This window comes from Artemia franciscana, chromosome 19 (genome assembly GCF_032884065.1).
Source record: "Artemia franciscana chromosome 19, ASM3288406v1, whole genome shotgun sequence".
Classification (NCBI taxonomy): domain Eukaryota; kingdom Metazoa; phylum Arthropoda; class Branchiopoda; order Anostraca; family Artemiidae; genus Artemia; species Artemia franciscana.
In genome coordinates, this window is record NC_088881.1 from 33509331 (window position 1) to 33527802 (window position 18472).

Below are 18472 nucleotides of genomic sequence, written 5' to 3' on the forward strand. Positions count from 1 at the left end.
ATGTAAAGATTATTGTCTTGAGCTTTCAGAAAATTATAATTCGCTTTTGGAAATAGCATTTTCCTTTGCGTGCATTTTACTTTTTAGTCTGTCAAAGATCTTACTGGCAAAAATATTTCTTGTATTAATGAAAGCTAAGAGGCTATTATTTTATAAAATTTAATAATAATAATCAAAGTACTAATAAAAATGTGCTAATAAAAGTTATAAAATGCACTATTAAAGTAGTAATGTACTAATAAAAGTCAATAATAAAAATGTACTAATAAAAGTTAATCGGTGTCACATTGCAAGATAACTCCTCAGACGAAAATCTTTGCTTGAGTTGGTACTTTAAAATGATATTGATTTTCCGAGAACTAAAGTAGAGATAACAAGTTCTGGACCTACCAGATTAAATTTTGAAGGTTATTAGTGGCATCTTTATCAATTTTGTGCGAATCGAACGTACCAGTCATGGGCTCGTTTATTCCATTTGTTAAAGATAATTTTTTTTTTGGTTTTATACGCGAAGAAAGGAATCATTGATGTCTTGACAGCTATTGAATTAATAACATATATTTAATTAATAACATATATATTGAATATTAATAAATATTAACAACATATTAAATGTGAGGGTCTTCTCGAAGAAATAACTGATAATTGTGTTGCGGAGCAACACTACTGCTTTCGTAGTTTTTTTTTTTTTTTTTTTTCACCGTGATCAGCGACCTGTAGCTCCGAAGTGGTAAGAGTTAAAAATTTGAGATTTTTTAGAGGGAAGGGAAACGTGAAATAGAGTAAAAAAGTTCCAAAGAAGTTCCTAAAATTTCTAACAGTTTTCCATAAAAAAAAAACCGTTTTTTTCTTAGAAACTGTGCGTTCGATGTTTGGCGTCAAGTTAAGACGACCCTAGCTTCGGAAATAAACTTGTTAGAAATACAGTTATGCTGAACTCATGTAGAACTTTCATTTGTTTCTTCGAGAACCGGAGCACAAAATTCCGTAGCTCTTACAGATTTCCCGGAAATAATTCCGGAAAAGTCCATCTCGTTCCGATTTTTTTTGGAATTTTCTCAAATTTTCGATTTTGATGTTTCTTATATTTTTATCGAGTAGTGCTATGAAAAGTATGCAAGAAGAAGGGAAGTGTTCTATATACCAAGTTGCTTCGTTCTCTAAGAAATAATTTCCGAAGTTTCGACGTTCTAGAGGTAACTTCTGTTCTGGACTAGCTAGAATTTTTTTCCAACGCGGTTCGACAGGTCTCGATCTCCTAACAACTGGAGCTTACAATAGTTTCTCTGAAATAAAATTCCTTCTTTGGGTTTTTCTATTTGGAAGTTTTGTCATGCCCTCGGGGGAATTTAAATTTTTTGGTGAATTTGGTTTGTTTTATATTTTCCTAGTTTAGACCATCAAAAGTTAAGCAGAAAACTATAAGACGTTATTTCCGTGTCTCTTTCAGATTTCCCGGAAATAATTCCCGAAATGTGCGTCTCGAAACATAATACTTCGAATTGGCGTCAAGTTAAGACGGCCCTAGTTTCGGAAGTAAACGTTTTAGAGATAAAATAATTATGAATTCATATAGAACTTTTATTGATGTTTTCGAGAACTGAAGCATGAAATTCCGTAGCTCTTACAAATTTCCCGGAAATAATTCCGGAAAAGTCAATCTCGTTCCGATTTTTTTAAATTTTCTTAAATTTTCGATTTTGATGTCTATTTTATTTTTATCGAGTAGTGCTATGAAAGTTATGCAAGAAGAAGTGAAGTGTTCTTTATACCAAGTTGCTTCGTTCTCTTAGAAATAATTTCCGAAGTTTCGACGTTCTAGAGGTAACTTCGGTTCTGGGCCAGCTAGAATTTTTTTTCTAACGCGGTTCGACAGATCTCGATCCCATAAGACTGGAACTTGCAATAGTTTTCCGGATATAAAATTCCTTCTGTAGGTTTTCTATTTAGAAGTGTTGTCATGTCCTCGGAGCAATTTCCAATTTTTGCCAATTTTTGTTTGTTTTATATTTCCCTAGCTTAGTCCATCAGAAGTTAAGCTGAAAACTTTATTTTGTTTTTTCCGTATCTCTATCAGATTTTTTTAGTTTCTTGGTTGTCATTATTCATGTAGTGCAAACTGTGGTTTAATTTGTATCATATTATTCTGTTGTACAGGACAAATTCTAAAAGTTAAATTTGATTTCTAGTTTCAATTATTTAAAGAAATTCTGGTTTATCTTGAAATTGTAATTCCATCCATCCTATAAATATTCACAATTGTCAACTGTGTCATTGTGTTATTCTCGTTTATTTCTGCACCAGCTAAACATTTTACCAAACTCAGTTTAGTAGGAGCTCGAAATAAAACCATATCAAAGATGCTTCAAGATAACAATCGAAGCCGCATAAGAAAAATGTCCTCTCAAGGACATAATGGAGACTGTTGCTCCGCAACTGTGTCCCGTAGGGCACAGTTGCTGCAACACTTCCCGTTCCACAGGCAACGGAGGTCTAATCTTACATTACCAATCAAAATTTATCTGCTGGCGCTATTCGCTCACATTGAAATTAGTTTTAATTGTTCGGTATGATTTGCAAGCTTACTGTGAATAAACAGAAAAAGTATTATCACAGGGGTGAGACCTTTGGGTCTATGTCCAGAGGCCTTTTTTTTGGGGGGGGGCTACTTGCCCTGGGCGTGTAAATTTTAGGGGCGTAAAATTTCAAAAAAATAACCTAACGGTTATAATCATTTTCCTTACACCCTGGTAAGCGACACCTGCATCTCCTAGAAAACATTCCCTTCAATCATTTTATAATTTTGAAATTCTAACTTTATTAAAATAAAGTAGAAAGCACCGTTAATAATTGAAGGAAATTAAGAAATTATTAATTGATTAATAAAATAAATTAAAATAAAAATATTACATAATTAAAAAAAAGAATTATAAAATTATAAATTAATTAACAAATTGAAAATGATTTTGTTAAAATTTGGCCTGAAAATTTTTGGGAGACATGCGCGAGAGAAGTCAGAACCGTCACTGTCCATGTCCTCCCCTCCAGATCTCAATGATTTTTCGTTTCACCCTAAAGTTTCCTCTACTTTTCAACTATATACTTTTTACTAAGTATATTCTTTTAGAGTTTTCAAAATTAATATGTGCTATTTGTTGCTTTGAATTACCTCGCTTCTTTGAGAAATTGATTTATAAGCCAAAATCCCGTAAAGAGTAACCGTTAGAAGGATTCGATACCTTAAAAATAATTTTAGCTAGCCGCCACGTCTGCTGACCGTTGGCAAGATTTTCAATCAAAGCGGGTAACGCTACAGAGAACTCCCAAAGGCGCTAAGCTATTAAAATGACTTTCCCTTTGAGCTAATTTTTGGCGTTTTCTTGGCAGGTATGCTAGATCACTTTTAGATACTGCCCATTTTTGATCTTTGAAAAAAGTATTCTTCTCCGTTTAATCGAGGATACACAATTTTCACATTCGAATGGTGCAAGTTTCATTAAAACTGAATATCTCTATCTCTGGTACATAGCGGAAGAAATTTTATGGTTTCTAAAATTGTTGGGGAAATAGGCGTTTGTTTTTAGTGTTTTGTCATTTATTCAGATCTTTCTTTGGTTTCGTATTGTCTTTGAATACATCTATGATATCATATTTTTAAGGAGGGAAGCGCTTTTTTTCTTTTTTACTAGTTAGACAAAAATTGTTGCTTTTTGTGTCAAGACTATACAAGTGGCAAGACTATAAAAATTACAAGACTAAGAGTGGCAAGACTATAAAAGTGGCAAGACTGTAAAAGGGGATTGACTAAAAGTGACAAAACTAAAATGGCAAGACTATAAAAGTGGCAAAACTGAGAGGGGCAAGACTAAAAAAAGTGATAACACTGTAAAAGTGGCAAGACTATAAACTAATAACTGACAGCTCAAAGCTCTGCAAGTTAGGGCAACGCTGTCCTATCAATTCTAAATAGTTTGGCCATACAAACTCAAAATGTTTATAATGGAAGAGACAAGGTGATCGTTTAAGGTATTGAACATCCTTAAAGAGATATGACACGCTATCAAGTTCTTGGTAGTACACAATGTACAAGTACTCAATGTTTATAAAGATGACTATGTAATTTGTTATTCTTTATTTTACGGTTATAAAATAATAATAATAATTTATTGAAGCTAACTATACAAAAATATAATTAGAGTAAAGAAGAAAAACAAGACAAGAGAACACTTTACATATCCATAATAACTAAATGATTCGTTACAGGGAAATAAAACATTCAACACTCACGAATAAAATGGGAGTCATTTCAGAAGGAACTCTGTTAAATTTTCAAACCCTTTCTTTCGCGCAGGTGATTCCTATGTAAATGCTGCTTTCTTTGCGCAACTATTGAAATTGTGTACAATGCTATATAGTGCTGTGAACAATTTGCTTTTGATAATTGGATAATTAAAATCGTGTACGCAACTATTTAAGTTGTGTAACGTGCTGTTAACAATTTGCTTTGAATAATTGGATTTTGGATAATTAAAATTGTGTACGCAACTTCTGAATATATATCTTGTGAGTATTGCTACCTGATTTGCTATTGCTTTTACTGACAACTATTGTGGCCCCGCCCACGAATTTTGATGAAATTTGATCATTTCACCGGATGATGCCAGGTGAAAGACTTGTCTTGAATCCCGTGTTGAATTTCATTTCACGGGCTAGAAATGCAGGTTGTTCAGCTGATAATATTGTAAAAATTGCTTGCGATTTTTTCAAAGGAGATATGTTAATTGAAGCAAAGAAGATTTTGTGGGCTGACGCCTCTATTACTAGGGTAACTGAGCGCCCCAAAGTGACTGATAATGTAAGTGATATGGTTCGAGCCTTTGATCTTTGTGATGAGAAAAAGATCAGCCTACCTCAGTATCTGATTTTCGAGCCAGATCAGGTCCCATGTGTGCCAGGGGAGACAACAGCTACGTTAACTCGAAAGGTTAATGAACTCTACATGGAATTTAAAAGCTTCGCTGAGCACCATAAAGCAAGGTCAGTCGTGCAAACTATTCCTGATATGAAACCTCCCCCACCCGCAAAACCGTCCTATTCAGTTATTGTGAAAAATCCACCAAAAAACTTGAATAATCCTGACGCTCGAAAAGATTTCCTGGATAAAGCTTGTGGGGGTGTCAGTTCAAGCATAGTTGTTTTGAGGCCTAGGAGGGATGCATGGCAAGTAGTTCTGTCGGACAAAGGTGCCGCCAATACTTTGGCAGATGCATTAAGCAAAGTAGACCAATCCATTAATGCTAAAGTGAAGAGTCCTGCCTTTTTCGGTATAGTACGCCGAGTGCCTAACGGAACATCTAAAAGTGACCTATGCGATCTCGCTAATAACTGTATAAAAGTTGTTCAGTTAGGAAGTACGAGGTCTTTTCGAATAAAGTTTGAGTCATGTGACCACCTAAACTATGCCACTGAGAATCCCCTTGTTATTGGTTACGAGCGTCTACCTATAACTGAGTACAAGTTTTTGCCTACCCAGTGCTACAAATGCCAGTGCTACGGCCATACTGCAAATAACTGTAAAGCTTCCCCGAGATGCTCTAAATGCGCTGGTGACCACCAGAACTCCAAAGAAAACCCGTGTCAACATGTCATGAAATGTGCTCTCTGTGGCTCCTCCGACCACCCCTGTTATTCGTATAAATGTCCAGAAGCACAGAAACTACTGCTTAAGAAATGAACAGTCAAACAAACACAAGTACAAATACTTTACAAGATTTTACGTTTCTTAATAATTTGTCACTGTGCAATAATGTTGTTTTAATTATTACGATGACCAAAATAATCTGTCCACCAACACCTTAGCTAGCCCCGATAGCCCTTTAAACCAAATTAACTGTAAATATCTCGACACTTTTGATTTTGTGAAAAATGTGAAACCTAAGCTAATGGAAGAGACCAAACTTAATGTAATTTGCTTTAATATCAGAAGCATACGGGATAAGTGGGCTAACTTTAAAGATTTAATTTTAACAAATGGTTACTGCCCTTTCGACGTAATTGGAATAACGGAGACGTGGCTTTCAGAAATTGATGATACTAATGAATTTTCCCTCACTGGCTTTCAAGCTTTTCATATTGAAAGAAAATTAACCAAGTCCTCTGGTGGCATTTCTCTTTACATCCGATCAAGTCTAAAATTCACCAGGCTATTCGATTGTGAATTCTTGTTCTCGCAACCTATAAATAATAGATGCATTTATTCAATAATCGTCGACATAAGTGTAGACGAGAATTCTTTTATTTTTTCGTTATTTTATAAACCACCCTCATTTCCGACACCTTTCTTTTGTAATCAGTTTGATGATTTTTCTAGTTTTATTAATTTACCACAAAAGAAGGCAATAGTTTTTGGGGACTTCAATTGTAATTTATTAAATGTTAGCAATAACAATGATAGTGATACCTTCTTTGAAACATTTACCTCAAGTGGTCTTCTTCCCACAATCCTTTTTCCTACTAGAGTTGATCCTATGAGGTCTACTGCTACTTTAATTGATAACATTTTTGTATCCACTTCCCTGGGAAACCACCTGTCCTCCAAAATAATATTTTCTGACCTGTCAGATCACTTTCCAATCTATCTTTCCTTACCCTCCCTATCAGCTTCTCAACCCTGTAGAACTAATACCCCTACGTCTAATAGAAAAAAAAGTGATATTGACGATGATAGATAGTGCTGCGACCAAGCAAAATGAATCAGCCTTGGGTAATGTTGCTTTTCGTATCGGATCGTCATAATCAATAAAAAAAAAAGTGATATTGACGATGATAGATAGTGCTGCGACCAAGCAAAATGAATTAGCCTTGGGTAATGTTGCTTTCCGTATAGGATCGTCATAATAAATAAAAAAAAGTGATATTGACGATGATAGATAGTGCTGCGACCAAGCAAAATGAATTAGCCTTGGGTAATGTTGCTTTCCGTATCGGATCGTCATAATCAATAAAAAAAGTGATATTGGCGATGATAGATAGTGCTGCGACCAAGCAAAATGAATCAGCCCTGGGTAATGTTGCTTTTCGTATCGGATCGTCATAATAAATAAAAAAAAAAGTGATATTGACGTCGATAGATAGTGCTGCGACCAAGCAAAATGAATTAGCCTTGGGTAATGTTTCTTTCCGTATCGGATCTTCATAATCAATAAAAAAAAGTGATATTGACGATGATAGATAGTGCTGCGACCAAGCAAAATGAATTAGCCTTGGGTAATGTTGCTTTCCGTATCGGATCGTCATAATCAATAAAAAAAAGTAATATTGACGATGATAGATAGTGCTGCGACCAAGCAAAATGAATTAGCCTTGGGTAATGTTGCTTTTCGTATCGGATCGTCATAATCAATAAAAAAAGTGATATTGACGATGATAGATAGTGCTGCGACCAAGCAAAATGAATCAGCCTTGGGTAATGTTGCTTTTTATTTTCGGATTGTCATAATTATTGCACTTAATAAAGCTAGGTGGGCTAATTCTTTGATTACTTGAACTATTTCTTAGAAAATCACCAGAAAAAAAATGGATAAAAAAGCTAGAATTGGGAGTGGCGCGCATCAGCTTCTGTAGCGTTGCAACGCTATCTTAGTGCATTGTACGCCATCTAATCACAGTTGTGTTTCATATTTTGTTTGCTTTCACTTTGACATATAAAGCGAATTCAGTACTATTAGACCTTGTAAGGCCAACTCAAACGATTGGGTCCAACCGGGCCCGCATTTGAAAGGGCCCCGTGGTAACATCAAACTGAACAAAAAGAGATTTTGAAATTTAAATCAAATTGTTTTTGACAATGAGGGATAAATTATGAGTTATTCCAATAATTAAAAATATATTTAATTTAAGTTTGCAGTACTGGATGAGATTTATTAATGTACTTATTGTAACATAATATACACTGTAATATATAAAACTGATAACCGTAAAAGCTAATGTCCATATTCTCTGAATCAATAAGGATACTGCTATATTAGGGAGAACTTGTACTACACACTTGAACTACTTTACGTAAGCTTCTATTTAGGTATGTTTTATTTATATCTTTAGTATATATAGAGTGCGCTCTACAAAAAAAAATCTAATCGGGTCCCGTACCGATTCAATGTGGTCCTGAGAGCTTGTGATAGCCTTTTATAAACAATTATTATCTTATCCGTCTAAGAGATAAAAAGACAAGGTAAGACCATGTATGACCTTAACCATGTTAATTTATTTGAAGTGGCAAGAGTGATTTTTCAAAGTAACCTTCAAAACAAGAGTTTTCCACTAAATTCCTAACTTGAATTCAAATATTTTTGGTTGAAGATGGTACACTTATTTTTTACACTGCACATTTAGGGTATAATAAAATGTATTTTACTCTTGTTGACTAAAAGCATGTCTTGTTATTGAATTGATATTAGCTGGTATTTTAGACTTGCTTCTGCCAGCTCGATGGATATCAGTGTCCCTGCCATAGAATACGGCAAACTTTGGTCAGGAGGGTAGGTCCCATACTAAATTCTTTTTACCTTTCTTTATAATAATAGAACCAGTGTATGGAAGCCAGGAGCATATTTTTCAATATCTAGCAAGTATTATGGTATTATGTAAAATGCCAAATAAGTAATTATTTATTGCCTTCTTTGAATATTGTTTTCTATTTTACTATTATATCTAATATATTATTCATTTTATCTGCATTGTTTACTGCTGTTAGTTTTGTTTGGTGTCAAATGTCTTCTGATTACTTTTTATCATTTTATGAACAATATTTTCTTATATTTATTTCAGCTTCGAGGTAAAATTATATTTAATTACTTGTAAAAATTTATTCAGAGACGAATTTAAAAAATATTTGGAAATTTCTTAGACTTCCCAAACCTATTGCACCCTCCGAATGTTATGTGCTGTCTCAAAGGCACCACAATTAGGGCATGGTAAAAAGTACTTTTACTAATACAAAGAACAGCGTTGACTAAAAATATGCCTTATTATTGGATTGATATTAGCTTGTATTTTAGACTGGCTTCTGCTAGCTGGACAGATGTCGATGCCCCTGCCGTAGGATACGGCAAACTTTGGTCGGGTGGGCAGGTCCCATACCCAATTGTTTGTACCTTTCTTCAGAACAATGGAACCCGAGTATGGGAGCCAGATGCACGTGTACCCTATTCATATAGAGACAATCAGTGGATATCTTATGAAGATGAAGAAAGCCTCAGAGAAAAGGTCTTTTCTTTTTTTTTCTAAAATGAGGGCCTCGTTTTAGGCTTATTTTTCTGTCAGAGTCTTATCGAATTTAAGATGCTAATGAGGTTCGTTCTTTTTCTTATAGGATCTTATAGAAATTAGTTGGGTAATTATAGATTATAAATCTTAGGATTTAATAATTACGGATCTAAGGATCTTATTTTTATCCAAAATGGGAACTTCACAATGGGCTCATTTTTTATATTGGGATCTCTTTGAATTTAAGACGCTAATTATAGATCTTATGATCTAATTATGGATCTTAGGATCTTATTTTTAGACAAAATAGGAATCTTAAATTAGGTTCGTTTGTTCTATTTGGAACTTATAGAAATTAAGATCGTAATTATAGTTTATGTATAATAGGACCTAATTAAAAATCTTAGGATCTACGAGATCTTATTTTTATCCAAAATAGGAACCTCACATTAGGCTCATTTATTCTATTAGGATATTGTAGAAATTAAGGCTCAGTTATACAATATAGATCTTAGAATATATTAGGATCTTTTTTTATCCAAAATGGTAGCCTTAGATTAAGCTTGTTTTTCTTCTATCAGGATCTGAGTAGAAACTAAGATCCTAATTATAGATTATGCGTCTTATAGATCTCGAGATCTCTTTGATTTTACGCTTATCGAAAAGGAAAACTTCACATTAGGCTCATTTTTTTTTATTGGGATGTTATTTTGTCCGTAGGATCTTTCTATTAGGATTTATTTTTTCTTAGGATCTTATTAATTCTCCGATCTTTACATCTGGCAGATTCCCGTTTTTGATTTTGTCAAAGAGCTAATATCTTATTAATCCCAGTCACAAGTGCCTAATTTAAAGTTTGTCTGTTCGATAGATCATTGATCAAAGTACTTTCTGATATTTTCGTCAAAGTACTTAAACAATTGAGCAGAGCAGAATGAACCTGGACGTCCTGAAAAATTTTAATGAAAAGTAAGATTATAGTCCTCAGATGCTTTTGAAAAGCTGTTTACTGCCCAAATATTATATTTATTATTTGATTATTATTGAAATTAGATTTATTTGGCAAAAAACAGCCCTACAGCCGCATAAAGTCGCCGTGCGGAAATTAATTATTTAAATTTAATTTGCATTTATTACATTTTAATTGATTTATTTTCTAAAAAATCAAAAAAAACTTCCCCACCTCAACTCTGAAAACGTCAAGTCCCCCCTTATGTTAAAACCTGAATGTACCTAAGTTGTATTTATGCTTATACTGTTTGAAATCCTAAATTAGAATGCAAGAAAGTCTTCAAATATGTTATATTTCATGCTATATGATATGAAATATGTTATAGACAGAGATAAGACAAAAAATAATGACAGAATAAGTGGAAAATGTACAATTCGGGCTATATATTTGAACATTAGGGCGTGGGGGTTTGGGTAAAGTATTTGGACAGTGTGAAGTTAGAAAATAATTCTTACTACATAATATGAAGAAGAATTGTACCTAACACATTAGGCATGCAGACACACTATGATTTACCCCCCCCCCCCCCCTAATATGCTAAAATATACCACAAATTTGTTTCTAAGGCATTATATTTTTATCTTACTTTAGTATATTTCATTAGGATCGAGAGCGTCAGAGGAACATATTAGAAGAACATTAGGTAGAGTGTATATCATAAAAGCGCCTATTATTGTTCTAACGAATATATATAACTATTATAACGAATATGTTATTATTAACGGATAATAAAACTCTTTAAATATTAACAAATATTTAACAAGTCCAAAAATAGAAAAGACCGTTTCAACATCAGTTACGGGAAGATTACGGTAAGCATTCTGAAAGCTAATAATAATGTTAATTTAATATAATTATTACATTTATACTATAATATTTTTTTATTATTTTAATATATTTATGTTATTATAAAATTATGGGCTATCTCATTTATTATATATTGGAATACCATGGAAACAAATTTAAAAAAACCCAACAAGACGCAGGAAAAATATTTAATAAAGTAAGAGACGAGTAGCCATATCTATAAATTGGGAGAATATGCTCCCTATACGGGGAGTATAGGGAGAACTGTGACAGACAAGAGCCTTTGGAAGGATAATTGTGTGCGTGAGATATCTAAAGTTGAGAACTAGTGAAAGGAAAATGTCCTGATGGATAGAAGTAAATAATTATTATATTACTAAATATTAATAAATATGTTGAAGTGAAAAAAAAATTATAAAGAAGAGAAAACGAGGATAGTAACAGGCAGTGAAATATAAAAGAGAATTTCGAAATATGGAAGTGAACTATAGAAACATAGAAGAGCAAATATTTCGATCGAGACCTCTGTTCTACCATCCTCAGTGCAGAATAAAAATAAAAGTCCGAAGGGCAACCTAACAAAAAACCAAACCTCAAAACAAACATTAGAACTAAAAGATGAAGACCCTTTTTTTAAAGAATTTTTTGAGATGTTTTTCGCATGCCTGAAAGGTGTGGCCGTTTCGTTACTAGAACATTTTTCTCCGATTATTTTAATCTTTTCATATCTATTCATCAGTTTTCCAGAGTCAATTTTATATGTTGCCTGAAAGAATTCAATTTTATTTGTGACAATATGTTTTTCGTCTAAACCTCGTGTTCTAAATATAAGTAGCTTTAATGCATGTTTTTTTTGGTTCAATATATAGCTTTTAGTGTCACAACACACTTATGTGTAGTTATGCTAAGCATTGACATACCCCCCTAAATCTGAGTGGCAATTCTTGATTTGTTTTTTGTTTTTTCAGGTGGCTTGGATTAGAGTCGGCGAACTTGGAGGAGTCATGGTCTACGATCTAAACTGTGATGACTTTAATTTCATTTGTGGAAATTCTACATTTCCTTTGATAAATACGATACGAGATGAATTGAATACTTAAAAAACAACGAAGTTCAATTTTATTGAATTAAACATATATTTTCGTCTAGATCTCTGACCAGATGATTTGTTTTGATCATCTTGCTGTGATAGTTTTTACTTATATCGAACACTTGAAGACATGCTGAAAACAGTTTGAAACATGTGGTGAAAACATTTATACCCACAGAGGACTGTCCTGTGAAAGATATTGGTGGTTGTAAACAATTTTTTAAAGAAAGATTAACACAACCAGAGTAAAATTCTTGAAGAAACTGGTCCAGTTTATGCCTTTTCTATTACAATGATATTTTTTGTTTTCAATTTTTTTCCAATGATGCTGTGTGTGTCAATACTAAGTCAACGTGATGTTTTTATGGATAAAATTTACAGATTAGATGATTTTTTGAAGTTTAATTACTACAAGTTAGTTTTACTTTACAGGGCTGTACTGCAAACTCAAAGAGTAGAACTCGTATCACTATAATCATTTTTGGCTTTTAGTGACATAAACGCTTGGACTTAACTCAGTGAAAAGGGGGATTTTATTTGTAAATTTTAGTTCATGGCGACAAATTTGATAAGACAATTAGCTTTTCGCAGTACAGTACAAGTAAATATAAGCAACAAAACTCCATAATTACATTACATATTTTGACGTATCTGAAATAGAAAAAAAAAGAAAGCTTGAGCAAAAAGAACACATTATTCGAAGACCTAACTTACTGACTAGCATTTTCCTCCAGTTGAAATTTTTTATTTGAAAAATTAGTTTTTTTCTTTAGTTTCGACTCTATTATTATTATTATTTTCTATTTGGTTTTTAAGCTAAGAGAGACTGAGGCGCCTGCAGATCTTATTCCTTAAGAGAGATTTTCTATCTCTAAGCAAAATTTGGACTAGTTGACAATATTTCAGAGACATTGATGAAGATTTTCTTAGTGACAACCTACATGATTATTAGTGAAATATTCCATGTTTCACTTATGGCTGATTTCAGATTACTAGAGAAAAAAAAACGTGCTTTAAATAGTTAGGTACTTTCAAATCTAGTTTGAAAGAAGATTACTTCATATAAATCTGAACCATATTAAGATGGATATAAATTATGGTCTTTGGCCTTTATGGCCTACGTACATTTATGGTCAGACAATACATTACAGTCTTTCTTGCGTTTACTTCTAATAGTTTCTTTGCTTAAGGTGTCTAAAATTATTTTCTTTGTTTTTTCTGTTTTTTACGAAGTTGTTATTTTTTAGCATCCATGCTCATGTTCAGGAATTTATGTTATATATGGAGGAGGGGGGCATTAATTTAGGATAAACAAGACGAATTATAAGAGCTCTGTAAGAACATGGAATATTATAAGAACAGAACAGGGAATTATAAGAACAGTTAAATTATATTAATTGGGAATAACATATTATACTAATTAATTATAAGAATATAATTAAATATAAATTAATTACATAAATTATATTGATTAAATACAAGACCAGAGAAAAATCATATGTCTTAAAATTGAGAGAAGCTGACGCATGACCCTTCCTTTGATAAGAACTTAATGACAATATATTTTTAAGCTCTTTTTTTACGCGATTTATCAAAAGAATACATGTATTTTTTCATGATTTGAGTGTCAAATTAAGGTGTTTCTCCTTCGGAAAGAAAGGGACGTCAGTTACCATGTACCTTTAAAAGTAAGTGTACCTTTCAAGTTTTAAGAACGAGGATAAAATGAAAATTACTATAAAACGACAGAATCTCCTGACTTTACAGTTCAGACAATATGGCAAATATTTCCAAGTGGCGCGACAGTTATACAAAAAAGCATCTTGTTAGGTAATTTCTATTTCTGACTAACTTCCTTGGTTATTTCCGGTCTTCTCAACTAACTTTGATAATGGATCACAACCTAGAAACTGAATCCAATTATTTAAGTGGAAATAGAGCATTTACTTAAGATTTAATTTTTTTCGAACAAAGCAGCATATAAAAAATCCATTTGTTAGGTCACTTTCAACAGAAGCTCTTGCGCATTTGCGTCCGAAAGAAAATTCTTCAGATCCTCTAGTGGGCCAGTCTTTCAATGTAGCCTTGACCTTGAAACTGTCACCAACGGATTCAAGCACATCCTCTACAACAAATTCATTTTCTTCCTTATGAAGAGAACAGGTTGAATATACAATCCGCTTAACATTTGGAAAGCTGAAAGCATGTTTTAAAATTTGTGATTGAAAATTTGATAGTTTTCGTAGTCTGTCGCGGCTTTCCTATTGGCCTTATTCATTGCCAAGACGACGCGCAATGCCTAAAAAAAGATCTTAAGGATTCTAATTTGTCGGAACTAACGAATGACAAACTTTAGACGATTTTGTGTGCAGATTTTGCCAGATTTTGTGCAAAATCTGCTTCAAGAGAAACGAATAAAAGTTTATCAAGCCATCGGTGCCGACTTTCTTATTGTGAAAAGGGCTGTTCCTATTGCGACTGCGACATAAGGTTTGGTTGTCAGTAGCGATACAGATTTGTGGGTACTACTTAACCATCAGTAAAAAGAAACACCAACCACCTTTTCTAACAAGTCGAAAGTAGGGTATTCTGGTATTGGAAAAGCGAACCAAAATTCTCGGCCATGATAAATCTGACATTCTGTTCTTTCACAGCTTCCTTGGGTGTGACACTACATCAGGAATGCATAGTTTTGGTAAGCCAGTCGGGTTCACGCTTGTGAAATGCCTCAAGTGTTTTTACGAAGTGCTTCAGTGTTCAATCAAGATACAATGTGGAAAAAATGAATTGGTGAAAGCTTAAGATCTGTCGCTGCTCAGACTTTGTAAGGATGAAGCGCGCCTTTTTTTACGACACCGGTTTTTCGTCAACAAAATATCGATATACTTCGTCATCCCTGAAAGACTTCCAACCACACCCTCTGCAGCTAACACTTCTATTGGTAGGAGTTGGATCCTAACTCTTGCCAATAATGATGTATACGACCCACACCAGAGTGTCTGTTTAGTTTCACCAGGCGCAGATGCAATTCGATTTTTCAAACAACAAGATAGTCGTATTAAGGGTCTAGGCTGCGATGCACACCCAACTGGAAGCGAGAACTGCACGAGCATAGTTGAGGAAAAGCAGAGCCATGACGATTGTGAAAGTGAAGCAGACTATAAGTGTAAAATAAAAAGGAAGCAATCATTGCCGTGAGTTTAACTAGGAATGTGGTACCAATCAATTTTAGTCATATTTATTTCTTACTACTTATGCGACTTCTGTAAACTTTTACGAGTTAACAACTTTCGTTTAAAACGTTATTTCTAACTCCGGGCGACATTGTCTGGTTGAAATTCAACGACTATTCGTATTTAAAAATCTCGTTTCGCATACACAGTTTAGTAAGATAATATTCTTTCTTTTTTTTAATATCTTTCTAAATTTTCGGCTCAATTGTAGGCTACCTAAGGACTTTCAGCAACACGAATTCGAAAGCGGATAAAATTATGTTTTCAAAGTTTTGGTTCAAGTCTAAGCTACCTAAGAAGTTTTAGTTGCTAGAATTTGAGGCCGTAAGGTCTTTCCTGCCTAATTGTTCGGCAATCCGGCGGACAAGAAAAAGTACAAAATGATATTCCAAAACATTTTAGAAGAAAACTAAATATTTCTCTCTTTCCAAATTTTAATGAATTCCAAATTTATGGTGAAGGCGTTTTGTATTGTTTGCCAGAAGATAGATCACGGATGCGCCTTTATTTGTTTTTTCCCCCAGGGGTGATCGTATCGACCCAGTGGTCCCACAATGTCGTGAGAGGGCTCATTATAACGGAATTTAAAAGTTCTAGTGTCCTTTTTAAGAGACAAAGAAAACTGGAGGGCACCTAGGCCCCCTCTCACGCTCATTTTTTCCCCAAAGTCACCGGATACAAATTATGAGATAGTTGTTTTATTCAACTTATTCGAAAAACCTAATAATTATGTCTTTAGGGTCGACTTAATCCCCACAGTCCCTGAAGGAGGGGGTATAAATTACAAACTTTGACCATTGTTTACATATAGTAAGGGTTATTGGGAAATGTACAGACGTTTTCAGGGGGACTTTTTCGTAATGAGGGGGCTGAGGAAAGTCAGGGGAGGGGGTTACAGGGAAGGATCTTTCCATGGAGGAATTTATCATGAGGGAAGAGAATTCCAAGAAAATGCTGAAGGATTTTCTAGCCTTATTTAAAAGAACAATGAGAAAATAAATAAAAAAAATTTCCGCTGGAAGTAACGAGCAGCATTAAAACCTAAACAGAACAGAAATTATTACATAAATAAGGAGGTTCATCTCCTTCACAATACCTCGCTCTTCACCCTAAAGTATTTTTAGTAGTTTCAACTATTTATTCTCCGGTCTTCGTGATTCAGGGGTCATTCTTAAAGAATTAGGACAAAATTCAAGCATCAGTGTAAAGAGCGAGGAATTGACAAGGGGGCGATCCCTATCATATATGTAATAAAAATATACAAATATAGAAGTTCGTTACGTAAGTTAAGTATGTTTATTACTAGTAAAAACGTTTGTAAAAAAAATAGAAAGTTCTAGTTGCCTTTTTAAGTAAGCAAAAATTGGAGGGCACTAGGTCTCCTCCTCCCCCTTTCTTTTAAATCAAAATCATCCGATCAAAACTATGAGAAAGCCATTTAGCCGAAATATACAAATATCGTTTTAATTATTCATGTGCGGTGAGGCAAAATCAAAACATTCATTAATTTAAAAACGTTCAGAAATTAAATTTAAAAAAAAACAACATATTTTTTATACTGGAAGTAACGAGCGACATTAAAACTTAAAACAAACATAAATTATTCCGTATATGAAAGGGGTTGTCCCCTCCTCAAATCCCTACTCTTTACGCTAATATTTTTTATTGTTTTAAAAGGTAGAGTTTTGAGAAAGAGCCAAACTTTAGCTTAAAGAGCCAGGCTTTAAGGAGGGGACAACCCCTTTCATATACGGAATAATTTCTGTTCGTAACAAGTTTTAATTTCGCTTCTTCCTTGCAGTTAAAAAAACTTATTTTTTTAAATTTTTATGAAAATAAGAGTCGCAAGTTAAGCAATTCTGAAATGATGGAAATGAATGAAAGAAACAACCTTTAAAAGGTAAACCTAATAATTTATGTTCGTTTTAAGTTTAATATTATTCCGTAGTTTCAGTTGGAAAAAACTTGTTTTTCTTTTATTTAATAACAACTACAAGCCGAAGACATACAATATCTTTGATTTTTATCACATAAAAATCAAAGTTATAAAGCTGCTTAAGGTAAAATTAAATGCTAAGATTGACCGGAAAATAACAGGAACAAATTATTGCCTATATTTGCAATCATTTTACAAAATTCGGATTTTAGCGGAAAGAGCGAGGTATTGACGAGGGGGCAAACTTACTCAAATATATAATATGAGGGGTTCACCCCCTCGTCAATGCATCACGCTTTACGCTAAAGTCCGAATTTTGTTCCAATTCTTTAAGAATGACACCTGAATTACAAAGACCGTTTAATTAGAATAAATAGCTCTTTGGAAATTATTAAAAATACTTAAGCGTAAACAGCAAGGTATCGAAGAGGGTACGAACCCCCTCATATACGTAAAAATTTCTATTTGTATTAAGTTTTAATGTTACTCCTTTCTTTCAGTTTAAAAAACTGTTTTTTCTAAATTTAATTTCTGATCGTTTTTTAAATAATACTGGGGTATCCAGCGCCTCCTTCATATAAAGTATATTCCCAAATGAAAAATTATTGGATGGGATGATCCTCTCACGTATCCCAATCCACCGACCCGTCCAACCAGGAAAAATCCCCCCTAAAAATGCCTGTATACTTGCCAATAAACAGTACTCTATGTAAAAAATGGGCATAGTTGTCAACATGCAGCCCTTCTCCCGGAGACTTGGGGATTAAGTCGTCATCAAAGACATAGATATTAAATATTTCGACTATGCTGAACAAAAAGGCTTTCTGAAAACTTTGATCTGGTGACTTTGGGAAAAAGTGAGCATGGGAGGGGGCCTAGTTAACTTCTAATTTTTTGGTCACTTAAATAGGGCACTAGAGTTTTTAATTTCCGTTTGAATGAGGCCTCTCGCAGATTTCTAAGACCACAGGATCGATACGATCAAACCCTGAAAAAAAAAAACACACATCCGCGATGTTGCTTCTGGCAAAAAATACAAAATTCCAAAATTGTACAGATAGGAGCTTGAAACCTCTACAGTAGAATTCTCTGGTACGCTGAAAGTGATGGTGAGATTTTCATTAAGATTC

At 33.7% G+C, this 18472-nt stretch overlaps 1 protein-coding gene and 1 long non-coding RNA gene across 3 annotated transcripts in view; one reads left to right on the forward strand and one right to left on the reverse strand.

The window, feature by feature from the left end:
• The window catches only part of LOC136039589 (chitotriosidase-1-like), a 48328-nt gene extending 35750 nt beyond the window's left edge, over nucleotides 1–12578 (forward strand). For both annotated transcript variants that reach the window (XM_065723449.1, XM_065723450.1), the window contains exons 5-6: nucleotides 9057–9264; nucleotides 12052–12578. In XM_065723449.1, coding sequence (XP_065579521.1) covers nucleotides 9057–9264; nucleotides 12052–12183 — 340 coding nt within the window. In that variant the 3' untranslated portion in view covers nucleotides 12184–12578. The remainder of the gene's footprint in view (nucleotides 1–9056; nucleotides 9265–12051) is intronic.
• A 1530-nt stretch (nucleotides 12579–14108) lies between these two features.
• The window catches only part of LOC136039591 (uncharacterized), a 245047-nt gene continuing 240683 nt past the window's right edge, over nucleotides 14109–18472 (reverse strand). Inside the window, exon 2 of the long non-coding RNA XR_010620485.1 lies at nucleotides 14109–14472. This is a non-coding gene — a long non-coding RNA (uncharacterized LOC136039591). The remainder of the gene's footprint in view (nucleotides 14473–18472) is intronic.